This window comes from Urocampus carinirostris, chromosome 3 (genome assembly GCF_059441175.1).
Source record: "Urocampus carinirostris isolate Australia breed hairy pipefish chromosome 3, RoL_Ucar_1.0, whole genome shotgun sequence".
Lineage (NCBI taxonomy): Eukaryota > Metazoa > Chordata > Actinopteri > Syngnathiformes > Syngnathidae > Urocampus > Urocampus carinirostris.
This window is the reverse complement of record NC_142351.1, coordinates 64610398-64628640: the sequence shown is the minus strand read 5'-3', so window position 1 is coordinate 64628640 and position 18243 is coordinate 64610398. Positions and strand designations below refer to the sequence as shown.

At 38.3% G+C, this 18243-nt stretch overlaps 1 protein-coding gene and 2 non-coding genes across 3 annotated transcripts; 2 read left to right on the top strand and 1 right to left on the bottom strand.

Moving 5' to 3' along the window:
* Positions 1–1621: 1621 nt before the first annotated feature.
* Positions 1622–1693, bottom strand: trnah-gug (transfer RNA histidin (anticodon GUG)). Its single transcript has one exon. It is a non-coding gene; the product is annotated as a tRNA-His (tRNA).
* A 784-nt stretch (positions 1694–2477) lies between these two features.
* On the top strand, positions 2478–2549 carry trnae-uuc (transfer RNA glutamic acid (anticodon UUC)). Its single transcript has one exon. It is a non-coding gene; the product is annotated as a tRNA-Glu (tRNA).
* A 2175-nt stretch (positions 2550–4724) lies between these two features.
* vma22 (vacuolar ATPase assembly factor VMA22) lies at positions 4725–10465 on the top strand. Its single transcript, XM_088330131.1, has 5 exons — positions 4725–4926; positions 7985–8088; positions 8152–8249; positions 9990–10169; positions 10250–10465. Exons 1-5 carry the CDS (start codon positions 4822–4824, stop codon positions 10372–10374), a joined length of 612 nt encoding a protein of 203 aa, XP_088186257.1. The 5' UTR covers positions 4725–4821; the 3' UTR covers positions 10375–10465.
* Positions 10466–18243: the final 7778 nt, after the last annotated feature.

Here is an 18243-nt window from a genome sequence, read left to right as displayed (position 1 = left end):
CCTTATTCAACTCTGACATTTTCACCTGTTCCTTTTACACTCTTCCTATAACTAGCCCTCCATCTATTCTCAGTTTTTCATACCACTCATTTTCACCCCTGTAAACATGCACAACATGTTAAGAATTCAACAGTGCTCTGTCCACCATCTCACCACCATCCACTTTGACAAAGGTATACTTATTCACATCCCTCTTTTTAAACAATGCGTTTGCAATCACCAACTCATTTTCCACACATAACTCTATCAATTTCTTCCCACTCTCATTTCTTCCTGGTACTCCATATCTACCAATCACATTTTCAACCATTCCATCACCCACTCTCGCATTCAGGTCACCTTACTAATTATGATAACTTCGGCTCTTTTCAAATGTTCGAAGTTGTTGCTTTAAATGGTGTATTATACATTAAAAATGTTTTATATCACTGAACTTTAATACAAACGGCTTTAAAGTCGAGCAACACAGACTCCTTATAGCCCCAATGTGTAATATTTGATCACTAGACGTTGCGAGCGAGGGCCAGTACCAATTGCACAGCGTAGTAGCGACAAATAAACTATGCTATACAAGAATAATCTTCCATCTTTGTCATACCTAACGCTTTTTAGGGAAACACAAGATTCATGGAAAACCCACAAAATCTACATTTTGAGGAAAGAGGAAACAAAGCGATTGAAAAATCGCGTTTCAAAGGCAAATCAGGAGTCGATCATTTTAATGAGTTCGCTCTAGAGCAGGGGTGTCAAACTCATTTTAACTCGGGGGTCACACGCTAGAACAAACATTCTCTCGGGGGCCGGACTAGTACATTAGAGAGAAAGAAATAAGAATAAGAGAGGGAGAGAAAAGTAGAGTGAGTGGGACAGAGAAAGAAAGAAAGAAAGGGAGAGAGATAGAGAGAAAAGAGTGAGAGAGAGAACATGAGAAACAAGAGATAAAAAGAAAAATAGTGAGAAAGGGGGAAAGAAAAAGAAAGAAAGAAATCCTAAAGAAATAGAAAGTGAGAAGGAGAGATGAGGAAAGCAAAAGAGAGAAAGAGAAAAGTAAAAAAGGAAGAGAAATCAAAATAAAGTAAAAAGACAATGGGGAACAAAGAAAGAGAAAAAGAGAGACAGAGAGAGTGAAAGAGATGGAGAGTGAGATAAAAGGGGGGAAGAGAGAGAGGGAGATAGAGAGAAAGAGAAATAAAAACAAGTACAACGTTTGTGAGAGGCACCTGGCTTGGCAACATCAAATGGACAAATTTCAACATGCAGCTCGTTTTTCTCTTGCGCTACTCTGAGCGTTATCTCACGGGCCATATTCAATCACTTAGCGGGCCTGATTTGGCCCGTGGGCCGCCTGTTTGACACCCCTGCTCTAGAGCCATTACGTTCGCAAACGACTATCACTACTAGTAATCGACTGCATCATTACGTTAACTCGGAAATGACATAAATACGTTTCTGACTTTGAAAACCCTGCAACTGGCTGGCAACTACTTTCTTGTTACAAAGGATATTCACAAATTATTTTACAATGACAATAAAGACAATTATATCAAAACAAATGATAATAAGAAAATGGTAAAAAGATATATCATAAAAGATACCCTTGCCGTGGGAGGGAATGTCACCCTGCCGTGACCCGGATTCGAACCGGGGTTGCTGCGGCCACAACGCAGAGTACTAACCACTATACGATCACGGCGAGCTACAGGATATTGTGTTTCACCCTCAGAAAGACTCGTTCTATGAATATACTTTTTCCTGCCTTCGTTTACTTTTGAATCTCGGATGAAATTCTGCATCCGTAAACTGTTGGTGAAATGTTTCCCTTCATTGTTTTCCTCCGCCTTTAAAATAGTTTGGAAATATTAGTGTCTATAGCCTACAACAAATATTGTGGATTTTACCTTTGTAACGGGTGTGATAATAACTTTTGTTTTGTTGAAGTTCTTGCTGAAATATGATTGTATAGTTTGTGTATAAGTGTCCTGCAATGATGAATCTCCAGCGCGCTGCTAACGATATTGAGAACCAGCGAAGGTTCTAATCACATGGTGTATGTATGTTGTGTCGCTCAATGCAGCAACTCTAATAAAAGCCTCATCATCCAGTCCAACCTGAATGTGGATCCTTGGTGGGACGGCACACAGCGTTTACACCTACTATGAGTTAAATAAAAAAATGTGAACCGTATTTCTCATTCCAGGCGGAATTAGTCATACCAGCACAGACCTCGTGTTAAATGGCTACTTTTAAGAAAAAATATATTTCCTGCTTTACAAACATTAACAAAATAGCGCGCACGGGTAATCGTTAAATGCTCTCCAGCTAGTTATCTATTTCTAAGCATTTCCATATCTATATTTTGTTCCCTCATTTGTGGATACATGGGAGTGAGGTCGGAGTTTAACCTATTTCGTCAATTTCGTCAAGAACATTGTACGTCTTAACTGATAATTTTGCATACGGACAGTCCCACCATCATGTCCCATATGGTCTAGCGGTTAGGATTCCTGGTTTTCACCCAGGCGGCCCGGGTTCGACTCCCGGTATGGGAACAATTTTTATTCCCCCTCATTTATAGAAGATATCTCTGCTCGACAACAATTATCAATAATACTTTAATGCTGGAGCGAGGCTTTTAACCAGGACAAAAAAGTGCGATCACATCACGCCGACTTTGGCTAACCTGCATTGGCTCCCTGTTAGCCTAAAATGTGATTTCAAGGTTCTCTTATCATACATTGACTTGCTCCCTCATATCTTTCAGATCTGATATCCCCCTATGTTCCGGTCCGAAGCCTTCGTTCTGAAAGCGCCGGTCTACTGGTGATCCCAAGAGCCAAGAAGTGTTCCGCAGGTTCGAGAGCGTTCTCCATCCTGGCACCGGTGCTGTGAAATGCTCTTACCCCTGAGATCCGATCTGCAACCTCAGTGGAAATGTTTAAATCTAAGCCTAAAAACATTTCCACTCTAAAACATATGAATAACCTATACTTTTTGTGGACAATATCTCTGTATGATTTGTAATTGCAACATCCTTTGCCTGGTAATCCTGAAAGGGGTATACCACAGTGCGGTCCCTTCTCAAGGTTTCTTCATTTTCCTCATGTTGAGGTTTTTGAGTTTTTTCCCTTGCCCTCATGTTGTTTCCAGATCAGGGGATGGTGTAATAATAGTCTGAAATAACAGTCTGTGCAATAACCTGTGCAGCCCTTTGAGACTCTTTGTGATTAAGGGCTATACATATAAAAATGACTTGACTTGACTTGACTAGAACTAGGATTTACGGGAAAATGCCTGTGGAAGCAGAAGGACCTGAAAAAACTGAGTTAAAGCCCCACTAGAGGGCACTGTTGTCTTATGCAAAGGAAAACCACTACTAATTGACACAGCATAGAACAGGGGTCGGGAACCTATGGCTCGCGAGCCATATATGGTTCTTTCTATGAGTATCTGTGGCTCAGAGACAAATTTGATTGCATGCAAAATTTCTCCATCTTGTTCAAAACTTGAGTAGTCTATCCTATTCAGGTACACGCAAAGCCGAACCAGAGCTAAACAACAAAAAGTGCTGCAAAAAGTACGTTTATTATGCATTTTAAGACGTGTACGACGTGCAAGTAAATCTACACGGAAAAAACGGCAAATCAATCAAGTCAAACAAGTTCGCCGCGGTATCGTCTATCTTGGTATCGTTTTTTTGTTGCAAACGAAGCGAGCGGTTTGATGCTACTGTGCGTATGCGTCTGCCGGCTGAGGATTTCCATCATGCATCATTCCGTGGCAGTTGTGTAGAGAAAGGAAGTCCGTCTCTATTTAGAGAACCGGCTTTTTCGGCTCAACTCAGTGAAAGACCTGGCTCAAACGGCTCATTTGCTTTGATGCATTATATTACGAATCATTATGTTGTATAAAGAAGTTAAGAAAAAATGAAGTATAAAAGGAGAAAATGAAAATACTACTTTATTATATTTGCATGTATTTTTTCCTTCTACAGTGAACGCCCAAGCTACTTAATTTTTAAACTTTTTTTTTCAATAATAAACCTCATTCATGTCGAGCATATCTCACAACAAAATGTTAATTAACAATATATATGATATAACGAAACACATGTACAATATAACGTGTTAAACTACATAAATAAACACGTTTGAAAAAAATATGGTGTAAGATCTTTTGTATTTTGTAAGGGAAAATATGACAGTTTGTAAGGGCATGGAGCCGTGGAGGTTGACAGGTATGCAAGACAAACAAGGCTGCGACTTCTAGGTGGGGATTCTATTATGTAAAGGAATTACTAATTTATCTAACTATGATATTTTTGTGGAAAAATTGACATTTATATGGTAGTTCATGTATTTTTGCCGAGAATTGAAAACAATGTTTTATTTTACTTAATGATCATTTTTGTTCCACCAAGAGGAACTAAATGTTACACACTGCCCCTTTAAGCAACGATAATAATTAAATGGAATAATAATGTAATACGATGATTTCCCACTGCATTGACGTCGCTTCACCAAGTGACGAGGTGTAATGTGACTATAAGTTTCGTGCTCGAAAAAATATACAAACCAGGTTTCAAATAAAGCTTAGTACCCTATTATTTTGCAATAATTTCGATATAGGAACATATTCAAGTTTAATGATGGGGTCAATAATAATAAAATATATTGTAAATAAACGTTTTCTCACTAAAACGTATGAGACACGTGACACAATGCCACGTGATGCAATACGGAAGTATTTGCAGTCTGTCGGTTTTGTTCTGGAAACAAAATAACCCAAGCTTCAATCTAACCAATATTACTATTACTAAACGTTATGGGAGAATCTAGCATCTTACTAGATGAAAAGCTTCTCATTTTCATGGACCAGCTGGAGTCACTAGAGGAAAAACGGGCTCGTCTTAACGCTCTCATTGAGCAGGTAGTTATGATCTGTGTTTTATTTTGAATGCTGAAACGGATGCCCACAAAAATGCTCGTTTTTGGCTCCGAATCCATCATTTTATACATGATAATAATCAACTGCAGATTGACGTTATGCTGCAACGTTGTTTGGAAACCTGCCCGCAAAAAAAAACATAATTTCAAAGCAGAGTGTGGTATAGCATACCTGTCAACCTCCACGGCTCCATGCCCTTACAAATTGTCGTATTTTCCATCCATCCAATATCTGCACCGCTTATCCTCAGTAGGGTCGCGCGGGTGCTGGAGCCCACCCCAGCCATCAGTGGGCAGGGGTCACCCTGAACTGGTTGCCAGCCAGTCGCAGGGCACACAGGGACAGACAATTCGCTCACTCATTCACACCTAGGGACCATTTTGACTGGCCAATTAACCTGACATGCATGTCTTTGGAATGCGGGAGGAAACCAGAGTGCCCGGAGGAAACACACGCAAGCACGGGGAGAACATGCAAACTCCACACAGGAGGTTTAATCTCATGACCTAAGATCTGTGCTGCACACGCGATAACCACTGCGCCGCCGTGCTATGCTGAAACATGCTCACAAAAATGCTCGCTTTTGGTTCAGAATGCATAATTTTATACATAATAATAGTCAACTGCAGACTGATGTTATACTGCAACGTTGTTTGGAAACCTGCCCGCAAATAGTTCATAATTTCAAAGCAGAGGTGGTATAGTAACCAAAATGTTATTCAAGTAAAAGTACTGTTACATCAGAATTATATGAATTAAGTAGAAGTGAAAAGTGGCAGCACGGCAGCACAGTGGTTAGCGCGTGTGCGGCACAGTTCTAAGGTTTTGGGGACCTCCTGTGTGGGTTCAAATCCAGCTACCGGCTGCGGAGTTTGTATGTTCTCCTCGTGCTTGCGTGGGTTTCAAGGCACTCCGGTTTCCTCCCAAAGACATGCATTACAGGTGGATTGGCTGGTCCGAATTGTCCCTAGGTGTGAATGAGCGAGCAAGTTGTCTGTCCCTGTGTGCCCTGCGATTGGCTGGCAACCAGTTCAGGGTGTCCCCTGCCCGCTGCCCGATGATTCCTGATTGCAGCTAATGAGATGAGAAGTAAAAAGTAATTATCCACAGAATTACTTGAATAAAAGTATAAAAATACTCAAGTACTGAATAACTATAGCAACGTCTTATTTATCGATGTATTAAATTTTTTTTTTTTTGGACAACCACTCAATCAGTTCATCAAAGTCCATCCAATCAACAATAAATTACATTTATTTTATAAATAGATTAAAACGATATAGGTAATTTCAAGTACTTTAATGAACAATATGATAATAGTACAAATCAAAGAAATAAATTAAGCACTAGTAGCGCATTAAAAAGCCCCAGTACTATTTTTAACGGCCTATGCGGACAAACCAAGCTAGCTTCGGCCACCCAAAAGGTTGAAGGAGGCCATATTGGACATAAACACCCATAAAATAAAATTGCCGGCCAATTACAGCCACCAGGATTGTACTGTTGTTGGATGTAGTATTTTCCCACTAGATGTCGCTGTATTCTGTCGTGCCACTAAAACAAGTGCTAAAAGCACAACTGAAGAGGCCAAAATATAGATACTTAAGATGACCAAAACGCTCCTCATTACTTTTGAAAAGAAGAAAGAAAAAAAGAAAAAATATATTATAAAAGAAAAGGGAAAAAGGGAGAAAAAAGAAAAGCGAAAAATTCAAAAATGAGAAATAAGATAGAAAGTAAAAAATTTAAAAGGAAAAAATATTGCATTTTTTCCATTCTTTTTTTCTTTTTGAGTCCTTTCTTTTCTTCATTTTTCTTTCTTTTTCTCCATTTTCTTTTTTTATTGCTTTCCTTTCCCCTATTTTTTTTCTTCCTGTGGTCTTTTTTTGCCTTTTTTTCTTCCCTATTTTTCTTCCTTTTAAAAAAATATTTCTTTCCCTACATTTTGTCTTTCTTTAAGAGAAGTTGGGTACGAATTGGAAGAAAAACTGCTTTTTACGCACTTTTAGTCTCTGTAGTTTGTAGTCTTCTTAAACAATTTTTTTGTTGCCCTACTCATTACAGCAAAATCTAGTTGACAAATATAAAACACTGTCCCTTTAGGAACGGCGGAATGTTTTTATCAGCGCTGTTTTGTGGAAACCCCCATTTTGGCCAGACCTCATCCTAGCTTCAGCGGGCCCCAACTCAATTGAGTTTAGAGCTCTGCCCCATAATGAACGCATCACATGCTGTATGCATCTATATTAGCAATATCAACCTACTATCAAAATTACTTAGTTGGATGCAGCGAATCCTGTGGAGAATGACTTGACTACTCTGTTGTATAACACTGTCTCAAGTGTATTATGAAATGCGACAGGTTTCATTGTTTTGATAAAAATAAAGAAATACAGTCAAGACAAAAAGAGTGGGGCACAAAAAGGGTGAAATGAAACACATTCTGCGTTTATAATAGTAAAATAGGAACCTTTTAAAAAGATAAAATAAATAAAATCACATTTTATTTTGCAGTTATTTTGCTTTTTTTGACCTTTAGGTTCCATGGCAGATCACACACACACACACACACGCCAGTTACCTGCCTGGCCTGTAATGCTGCCCCTTTAAAAAAGGCGGGGCTTGGTCTGTAAAGCTCAGCACACCTACAGGGGATAGGGGAGAGAATAAAACAAAGGAGAAATACATGTGTTTACCTGGAGGCATCTCAGGTAACTTGTTCAATGTAGCCTAAGGTAGCGGAGTAAGAGTACAGTTTATTTTTCACAAATCTACTTAAGTAAAAAGTACAGTGAATCGAATCTAAAACACTCTCAGAAGTACATGTCCCAAAACTTACTTAAGTAAATGTAGCTTGTCACTACCCACCTCTGCAACAAAGTAACAACATGATCACTTGTTCTAAAAATGCATGTCAAACTGGTAGCCCTTCATGCTTATTAGTAACAGTAAAGTAGTTATCTAAAAAGGGTTGCTCCCAACCTCTCTTTTTTCAGCTTGTGTTATCTACAAACAGTTTTTTAAAATTCCCTTTGCGCAGGGATGGTTTTTCATCTCCAAGGCTCGATATTCCATGGGAAACAAACAAGTTTCCTCTCTTCAATACGCAAGTGAAATGAAACCTTCGGTTGCCGTTCATGTTAGGTGAGAAATGAACCAAGGTTTCAATTAATCAAAACAATCATACTATTATAATATTATCTGCAGATCACTCGATCATGACAATGTGGAGTTCAACACTGACTCACCCAAGAAGTGCCCTCACATTCAGACGCCCGCGGAAAACATCGGCCGGAAAGAGGAAGGTAATACTTCAATTCCCAGTGTGTATTACATAGAGACCCCTTGTGATATAAAAATACTTCCTCAACTCAGATACAACACGGTTAGTTGAAATAATAAGTAAAAACACATGTATTATTTTATAAACAAGATTTTTTTTCAAAAACTTATATGTTTAGAGGTTTGCATATCTTGCATAACTTGAAAAACAGACACGTTTGGTCGCTATCTTACTCCTACAGAAGCCCGAATGACCATTTTGCTTTTCTAAATGGATTGCATTTATATGGCGCCTTACCAGTTACCTCAAAGTGCTTTACAATACACTTCCAATTTACCCATTCATACACACTCACACACAGATAGCAGGGTCAGCCAAGCAAGGCGCCTACCTGCATATCGGAGGCATTAGGGGTTCAGTGTCTTATCCAAGGACACTTCAACACTTAACTTGGAGGAGCCAGGAATCGATCATGTGACCTCTTTGGTCTCAAGATGACCGCTCCACTTCTAGCATTTCCTGGTGGTACATTTAGCGTGCAGCGTCTATTTATCTCCGTCAGCTGAGCCCGACACGTGACGGTCACTTAGTTCTGTCATTTAGAGGTTTTTATCCACCGTTTCCTTCTCTAGCACCTCACGTTAGCCACTTTGCTGACGGCTATGACTCGCCGCTAGCCGTTGTTCTTTTTTAGCAGCGCCTGCTTCGTCCTTCAGGGTCACTTGCCTCCCACAGCTCAGTTCAGGGTCCTGAGGCTTGACAAATTCTGGTCCGCTATGGAAGTCGTTTATCATCTTTTTTCATAGCTTTTCCCTCTAGCTCAGTTATTGGATGGTAGGTTAAATTGTTACCCACACGGGTCGTTTATCTTTAAAAGGGGCGGAGCTTGGGCCACACAGCCACATGGGACAGTGGAGAGAGTAAAGCTGAGGAGCAATGCACCCGAGTTAAGCTTGTAGCCCGTGAACTCGAACCAGCCCCTCATTGAAATGTAATATCTATTCTACACATTTTTACATCACTGGAAACCGTTAAAAGTCATTATGTCATGTTTTTCCTCTTACAGAAACCATATTAAAATAAAAATATATTTTCCTCCCCAATCTTTTTTCAATTTGTAAACATTTTTGGAAAATGCATGTGGCTCCTGAGCCCCGTGTCGCAGACCCCTGTGCCAGCTAATAGAATTAGCCACCAGCTCTGACCAACTCAAGCTCTTGGCTTTTTTTCAGCCACTCCAGGTGTTCCAGCCTGCTTGTCCTTGTGATGTCGCATGTGGGATTAACAGCAGCTTTCTTGTCCTGATGATAGCTGGCATTCCTCCTTGCTCACGCAAAAAATTATGAAAGTAGGCTTTCGAAGTAATATATTTCGGGCTAACGTAGTGTGTCTTCTTTGAATGCACACGCTCCAGCTCCATCCGTTGTGGTAAACTATTAAACATCGTTACTTTATGTGCATTTGATAATTGACTCAATTTAAAAATGTTTCAGTGTATGCCAAATAAAATCAGTGCAGCAGCAAGATAGCAGACAAACATGACAGCGACTATAGGTATGGATTTCACTACGTTAAAGAAATACAGATTTTTTTACCTCCACTCCACCTTTCACGTTGGTTTGTTAGTTCGTGTATTTTTGCCTAATATTCAAATCCATGTCTTGTTTTTTTCTGTTTTTACTGAATGAAAGTTTTTGTGCCACTAGGAGGCACTGAAGATTACACACTGTCCCATTAATATTGTGTTTCTCTCCCCTTAAAGGTGTCCGGAGGAGAGCAAAACACAAAGAAGCTAGCAGTCCAAATGAAACAGTAGAGTTAAATCCTAAAAAATCACCAGAATCCCCCAGAAGTGAACAGAATGCTCAGCTAAACCCAATTCAGTGGTTTGGGATTTTGGTCCCTCAGTCTTTGAAACAAGCACAATTGTCATTCAGGCAAGGTAAAATGTTAACATATGAACTTTTGTTGTATATAACGCCAAAAATGGTGTTTTATCTTAAAACGTGTGCTTTCTTGAAGTCATAGAACTGTCTGCTGAAATTGCAACTCTTCAAGTACAAGTTTTGAACACCAGGCTGGAGCTAAAGCGACATTTCCATGAGAAAAATGAGAAAAAGAAGAAGAACAAGGACATAACAAATTGAACATTGTTTTTGGAATATTTATCTTATTAGATTTTCATGCTTAGTTGTAAATGTGTTTTCGTTTGTGTCCAATAAAATTGGGTCATATACATTTTCACATTCCACGTCTATTTACATTGAACACGTGTTTATTTCAGGGGTTACATTGCACACAAAACACTAAAGCAAAATAAGAGTAAACCTTTGATTTATTACAATTATCAGGGTTTGTACAGGTGCTTGAAATCCTCAAAATGCTTGAATTTTAATTATGTGTTTTCAAGGTCAGGAAAATGAGTGATATCTGGGTGAAGTGGTGACAAAACTTGAAATTGTTGCCGTTGCAGTTTTTTTTTTGAAGTCTTATTATAGACCATGCTATAAATAAAGAAAAAAAAAGTAGTAAGTCTGTGAAAATGACACAAAAAAGGCTGCCCTGGTGGCTTGTCATTATGGCATTGTCATGTGAAGCGTCACTGCCCCCAATTGTTCGCTGCCAAGAGAACAGCTCTATTTAGAAAACACTCTCTTTTGGCCTGGCTCACTGAGAAGGGCTGGCTTTTTTGGCTCCCAAATGGCTCCTCAGATATTTTGCTTTTTATATAATTTTGTATGTTTTGCAGGGGATCCATGAAAAACACTTGAAATATAAATTGAAATATTCACAGATCTACAAAAGAAATTTCTAAAATAAAAAATACAAATTTTAGATTATTACATAATGAGCAGATTTAAAGTTCAACAACAACACAGAATCCCTGAAAATGCAGACAAATAAAATCAAATTTAAAAATATGAACTCTTTGGTGCTATAAATAAATAATAACATGCAAAACAAAGTAACTACGATTCTATTTTTAGCAATTTAGACACAAGTCCTCTGAAAAACACAAAAAGATCTAAATTAAAAGAAATATTTTTTCTGCTTTATATACCTATAGTACTTTCTTTTTTTGTCTTCCATGTTGAACTCAGTAATTACCCAATAGAGCCCTTTCAGTGTTTGTAATCATATGTGACGTAGCCAAGCTATGCGTGCATTGTTGAAGCAGAACGGCAGAATTCAGGTCAGTTTATAGCAGCCAATTGACACAAAAATATCATAAATCATATATGGGAAACAGCACAAAATAGCACAAAGAAAGTGCGAGCAGCAAGATAAAAAAACATTGTTTTTGGCGCTGGATTTATTCATTTGAAACTAAATGAAAAAATGGCCTTGAAGGTGCTTGAAAAGTTCTTGAAATTGGCCATGCAAAAGGTCTAAGAACCCTGTTAGAACCAGTTTGATCAAATAAGCTTCTTTCCAGTGGAAAATTCGGCTACACTTTAGTTTAGTTTTCCTTAGCTTCTGTTCCTTGGGACGGCCCTCCCAGTGCATAAGTATTTATCAGCCATTTTGACAGCGCACTTCAGAATCCCACAAGTCATTGTCATATTTGTGCCTGAAATTTTCTGTTGTGATAAATATTCGAAAAAAAACCTGGTTTTACGCGAATGTAAACAATAATTTAGAGGAAGAAACAGGAAAACAAGAGGTTTCCTCTTCAATTAAATTCAAAGGGGGAAAAAAACACTTTTTACATGCGCAAGCATTTGTTTAACAAATAAAAGTACCATACAAACGTTTTTTCAAACTAATAACTAATACTGTATACTGTCTAAAATAGGCGGAGAGACTAAGGTGAACCGAATGCAAATCAGTGAAGTAACAAGAGAGTGAAAAGTGAACCGCGTATTAGGAATCACAACTCAGCTACAAGAAATCTCCCTCGCTTTCGGGTATGTTCAAGACCTTTTCAAAAATAATTTTTTCAAGACTCCATGAAGTACAAATTTGGGGCCGGAACTGGCTAAGAAACTAAAATGAAAATACTTATTTTGCACTGATGTGCTAAAAATATACAATATAGAATGGTATATAACTGACAAGCATATGACTAGATGCTATTTTAAGAGTTCAATTTATTACATTTTCATAAAACAACAAAATAAGTATTTAGGTGTTGTACAGTTATACAGATTAAGTAAAAATGTTGAGATAAAAAATTCAAATAACAAGCAAGTTCATTTTACTTTGAGTAAAGCAGCTGCTTATGATGAAAACATTGTTAGTAGCTGCTGCATTGAACACCCAATCTGTTTGTTAAATACATACATATGTGCATATTTTGGCTTTTATTGGAGTAGAGAGAATAATTACACAAATATGGCGGAAGGGAATTGAGAAATGTGCAGTAGTTGGCACAGTCTAACGCAGGGGTAGGCAACCCAAAATGTTGAAAGAGCCATATTGGACCAAACAAATAAGAAAAACTTTGTTCTGTGCCGCAAAAAAATTAAAAGCCTTATAATAAATACAATGCATGCTGATTGTTCAGGAAGTCATTCGGTAGCTGTCTAGTTCGGCCAAATCGATGAAACTTAGGAGCGAGGGCACAAAGAAAAACAAGAAAAAAATGATTGGGCTAAGTATTGTTGGTTCTTCTTTACCCAGCCTCGTGTGAGCTTTTACAGTGTCGAACAGGTATTGGGGTTATTTTTCGTCGCCCTCATGTAGGTTTCAGATCAAGGGATGGTTTAATGGTAGTCTGTGCAGCCCTCTGGGACCGTTTGTGATAAAGGGCTATACAAATAAACATGACTTGACTTGTAACCAGTCGACCAAAGGCATTAGCGAGCTAAGCGGCTGCTTAGGGCCCCGTGACCACTAGGAGACCGCAAAATTTTTGGGGGTGACAACTCTGTTCCCATTATCACTTTGTGTGTCGCCAACAGAAATACAACAAAATAACTACAAAATTAAATATCAAATGTAGTACTTAAAACAGGCAGCTCATATATCATATTGCTTTCATTCTAAAAATAAATAGTATAGAAATACTACAAAAATCCTACTACAGTAATACTATAATACAAAATACTATTACAGAAATCCATCCATCCATTATTTGCACTGCTTATCCTCAGTAGGGTTGCGGGGGTGCTGGAGCCTATCCCAGCTGTCCTTGGGCAGTGGGCAGGGGACTCCCTGAACTGGTTGCCAGCCAGTCGCAGGGCACACAGAGACAGACAACTCACTCGCACATTATAACTGGGGAGATTTTGGACTGGCCAATTAACCTGGCATGCATGTTTTAGGAATGTGGGAGGAAACTGGAGTGCCTGGAGGAAGCCCATGCAAGCGGAGAGAACATGCAAACTCTGCACAGGAAGGCTGGCTGGATTTGAACCGATAACCTCAGAACTGTGCCACATACACACTAAGCTCAGCTCTCACCTGCTGGTCCGCCCTTAGTACAGAAATAAAAATACCAAAGAAATATGACGAAAATACTAGTATGGAGTACTACAGAACTTTAACAAAAATGCTACTAAAATATTGCTTTGGAAACACATCCAAAATACTTCTAAAGAAATACAGTACTACAAAAATGCCCGTAAATAACACTATAATACACTAAATGATACTACTAGAGAAATATTACTACAGAAATACTACTACAGAAGTATTACAACATAAATACTGCAAAAATACAACTACAGGGATACTACAAAAAATGTACTATGGAAATACTACAAAATACAACAGAAATTACTAAAAAACTAGAAAATACTAAAAAAAATGTGCTACAGTAAAACTAAAAATATACTAGTTATAAAACTACTGTAATACTAATGTAATAATACAAAACACTAGATATACTAAAAATGTACTAAAGTTATAAAACCATTGTAATACTAATGTAATAATACAAAACACTAGATATACAACACATATTCTACTATCAAAATACAAGAATAAAACTAATACTAATAATACTAAAAAATACTAAGAAAACACTTCTATGAATATACTACTGCCGAAATACTATGAATATACTACAAAAATAAAACTACAATAATACTACTAAAAATACGGAACTTCTAAAAAAATCACACGTCAGAATAAATACAAATACTAAAAAAATACAGCTACAGTAATATTTCAAAACTAAATATCAAATGAAGTGCTTAAAACGGGGACATCATATATTATTTTGCCTTAGATTTTATGGTTTCAATCCCAATTTCATGAGACTAATTTATTTCAAAAGAAATATAACATGTAAATGTCTGCATCTATATTTATTCATAAATGAAAAAGGTTGGATCCGTCTCTAAGATAGGCCCCCTTGGACAGATTTTATAACCCCTGACACCAAATTTTTTCCACCTCTGAAGTAGAACATGGATCAGCTTCTAGGAATTCTGTCGGAAAAATTATTTGACTGAAGTAACAAATCTCAACTACAGGACTTCCCTAAATGGACATAGCTGCGGTTGATGGTGGACGCATCAGGTTAGCACTGCTCGTTCTATGCGTTTATACTGTCATTGGCGTCGGTTTTAAGAGTATCGTTAATTATTAATTTTACAATTCTAACCATTTTAACATAGTTAGAAGTAAAGCAGCCGAGTCCTGCCGGGCATTATACCGGCGGGCGGAGACGTAACTGCGTGAGATTCTTGCTCAAAGATGTTGTGGCAATTTCGGAGGGAATGTCAAGGACGGATTTTATTAACAAGTTTGTTGAAAAGATTCTGAAGTTTAAAAAGGAGGAGGTACATGCTGTCATAAAAATGACTTCTGGCAAAGGCTTTGATGTGAGTTTTGAAACGGCAGCTCTTTATCAAGAGTTTTGGAATCGCTTTGAGGGAGTGAGGTCCCAGTTTTCAGGATTTACAGTGGAGAAGCTGACTGATAATGCTAACAAGATTGTCGTTGTTAGAATGTTTAGTGAAATAATCAGTGCTGATGACGTCTGTTATTGGTTGAGTAGATACTGCTCAGTAAAAGGCCAGGCTATGAAGGTGAGGTGTGAGAAAGGCTATTGGAATGGTGCCTGGAGGGTACCAGTCCAACTACGGCAAGATCCTCAGGGCTTTCAGGGACTGAAACAAATTCCGTCGACTATATTCTATATATATATTATATATATTATATATTATATATATCGACTATATATGTCCTGGGGGAAAACCGTGGCTTTATCCACTATCAAGGGCAACCGAAACTCTGTCGCAAATGTGGTGAGCATGGGCATCTGGCTGAGGTATGTGATCGAATTTTTTGTGGAAAGTGCAGAACAATTGGACATTCCTTTGAGGAATGTAGCAATAGCAGAAAATGCAATCTCTGTGGAGAAACGAATCACCTCTTTAGAAACTGCCCGAATTCGTTTGCTAACAAATTGAAAGCTAGGAAGGCAGTTAACAAAGACAACAAAGACAATGAAATGATGTCAGACAACATAGATAATGAAATGAATAAATGTCACAAAGACAATGAAGTGAATAAAGATAACAAAGACAATGAAATTAATAAAGTCATGGAAATACAAAATGAAAATGAACAAGAAATTAATGAAGTTATAGAAATACCCAATGAAGATGAACAGGAAATGAATAAAGTTATGGAAATACCCAATGAAATTGATCAAGAAATGCACAAAGAAATTGGACAAGACAAACAAATTGAAAAAACAGATGTATCTACCAAAACCCCTGGAGCAGAGAGCAGAGAATCAAAATTGAAACAGGAAGAACCTGGAAATTCTAATTCGATTTCTCATAAAATACCTGAATTTGGACATGACAAACGAATAGAAAAAGCAACTGCCACTCCGAAAACACATATTAATCAGGAAGGGCCTGGAAGAGAGTTCAAATTAGCAAATTTGTTTGCTACGCCATTGCCGGGATTTGGAGAAGACAAACAAATCGAAAAGGCGAATGACTCTCCAAAAACCCATACGGGCACTGGAAAGAGGAGTAAAAGTAAGACAAAATTGGGAGTGGTGAAAAAACCAGAAACAAAGATAAGAGATTTAGAAGAAAGCCGATTGCCGGTGAATAAGCCCACAAGGGAACTGTATGAAGTTGAGACGGAGGAAGTCGGGGAGGGAAAAAATCTACCCTTAGTGGGCAAGGAAGTAAGAGACCCCTTGATAGGTCCTCTGGCTCACCCCCTAACCCAGAAAAAAGGGGAAGACCTGGAACCACAGACAGAGAGTCAGAGGGTCCCAGAGTTTTCCCCGGTGAGTCTCAAAATGAGGTACTACTCTTAAGTGATGTGTCTGACACAGGTGACACTCTCGATGATCTCGATGATCACCAAAGAATGGACTCAGATCCCCCGGTTTTGTCTAACTAGTTTAAATACTTTAACAACTATTATGAACATTACATTCTCTACTATCAATGTGAGAAGTGTGAGATCAAAGGTTAAGGCTCACAGTGTTTTATCGTTCTTAAAAACTATCAGAACAGATGTGTTTTTACTACAGGAATGCTGCATCCCCTTTCTAAAAAATTATAAACAGTGGGAAGAGATTTGGCCATATCCGTCATTATGGAGTGGCTCGAATGAAAACCGTAACGATGGGGTAGCCGTTTTAATAAACAACCCTCAACTCATCATAAAGGGGAGTACTGTGATGAGAGACGGACGCGCAATCTTAGCAAGACTTTCTTATATAGGGAATGATTTTAACCTCATTAACATATACGGCCATGCCGACAGACAACTCAGGTACGAACTTTTAGAGGACATCCAGTCGCATATGCTAGGCCATCAACCACTAATCGTGGGAGGAGATTTTAATTGCATCCTAAGTAGGAAGGATAGAAAGAGGAACGATGAGGAGTTTAAAGTAGATAAAACATCAACTTTATTACAAGACATGTGCCGGACATTTAAACTGGTGGACTGTTTCAAATCCATACATCCAGGAGAGGAGGGCTTCACCTGGTTCAGTAGTGACAATGCCAGAGCCTCTCGAATAGACTACATATTTACGAGGGGTTTAGCACAGAGTGATGCAAGATTAATTCCAGTTTTTTTTTCGGATCACTTGCTACTGTCCTGCTCTTTCTCATTTCCTTCAGGTATGACTGTTGGGAAGGGTTTGTGGAAGTTAAACTGCTCCCTGCTGGAGGATGAGGCTCTAGCCGCACAATACAGGGAGCTGTACAAAGACTGGCAGACCCTTCAAGACTCGTATGATTCACGAGCACAATGGTGGGAAATGACAAAGAAACGAACACAGACCTTTTTTAAAAATGCAGGGAAAAACAAGAAACTCAAAGAGATGAAACGCATGTCGGGACTACAAAGAAGACTCCAACGCTATTTCATCCTAACAGAAAAGGGGATGGACTTTAATGATGAAATCAAAGAGACCAAACAAGAACTAAACGCTTTGGCGGAAATAAAGAGCAAAGGCATCATAATAAGAAGCAGAGAAAGAGAAATAGAAGAAGGGGAAAAATGTACACGCTACTTTTTAAAAAAAATTATGGGCAAAAATGAGGGGATTTTTAAACTTCAAAACGAAAACGGGCAAATAACAAAGGAAAGTAGTGAAATAACCAGATTGGTCGAAGACTATTACAAAAAATTATTTGAAAAGAAAGAAACATATGAGAATGAAATGGGGCATGTATTAGATCATATTTCAAGATCAGTGCGTCAAGACCCCTTTTTAACATCGGACTTTACCCAAGACCAACTGAATGATTGCATAAAGACTATGAAAAAAGGCAAATCACCCGGGGAGGACGGACTCAACCTCGAATTTTACCGGACTTTTTGGGATATTTTAGCACCAGATCTGTTAACTGTTTTTAACGAATTTTCCAGTCGAGACCATATGCCAGACAGTTTCAGAATCGGGATAGTTACTCTATTGCACAAAAAAGGAGACAAAATTGACTTAAAAAACTGGCGACCCATAACGCTTTTAAACGTGGACTGTAAAATTTTCAGCAAGCTTCTAGCAACACGAATGTCTGTTGTCTTGGGAGACTTGGTTGATCCAGATCAAACCTGTGCCATTGTGGGAAGGA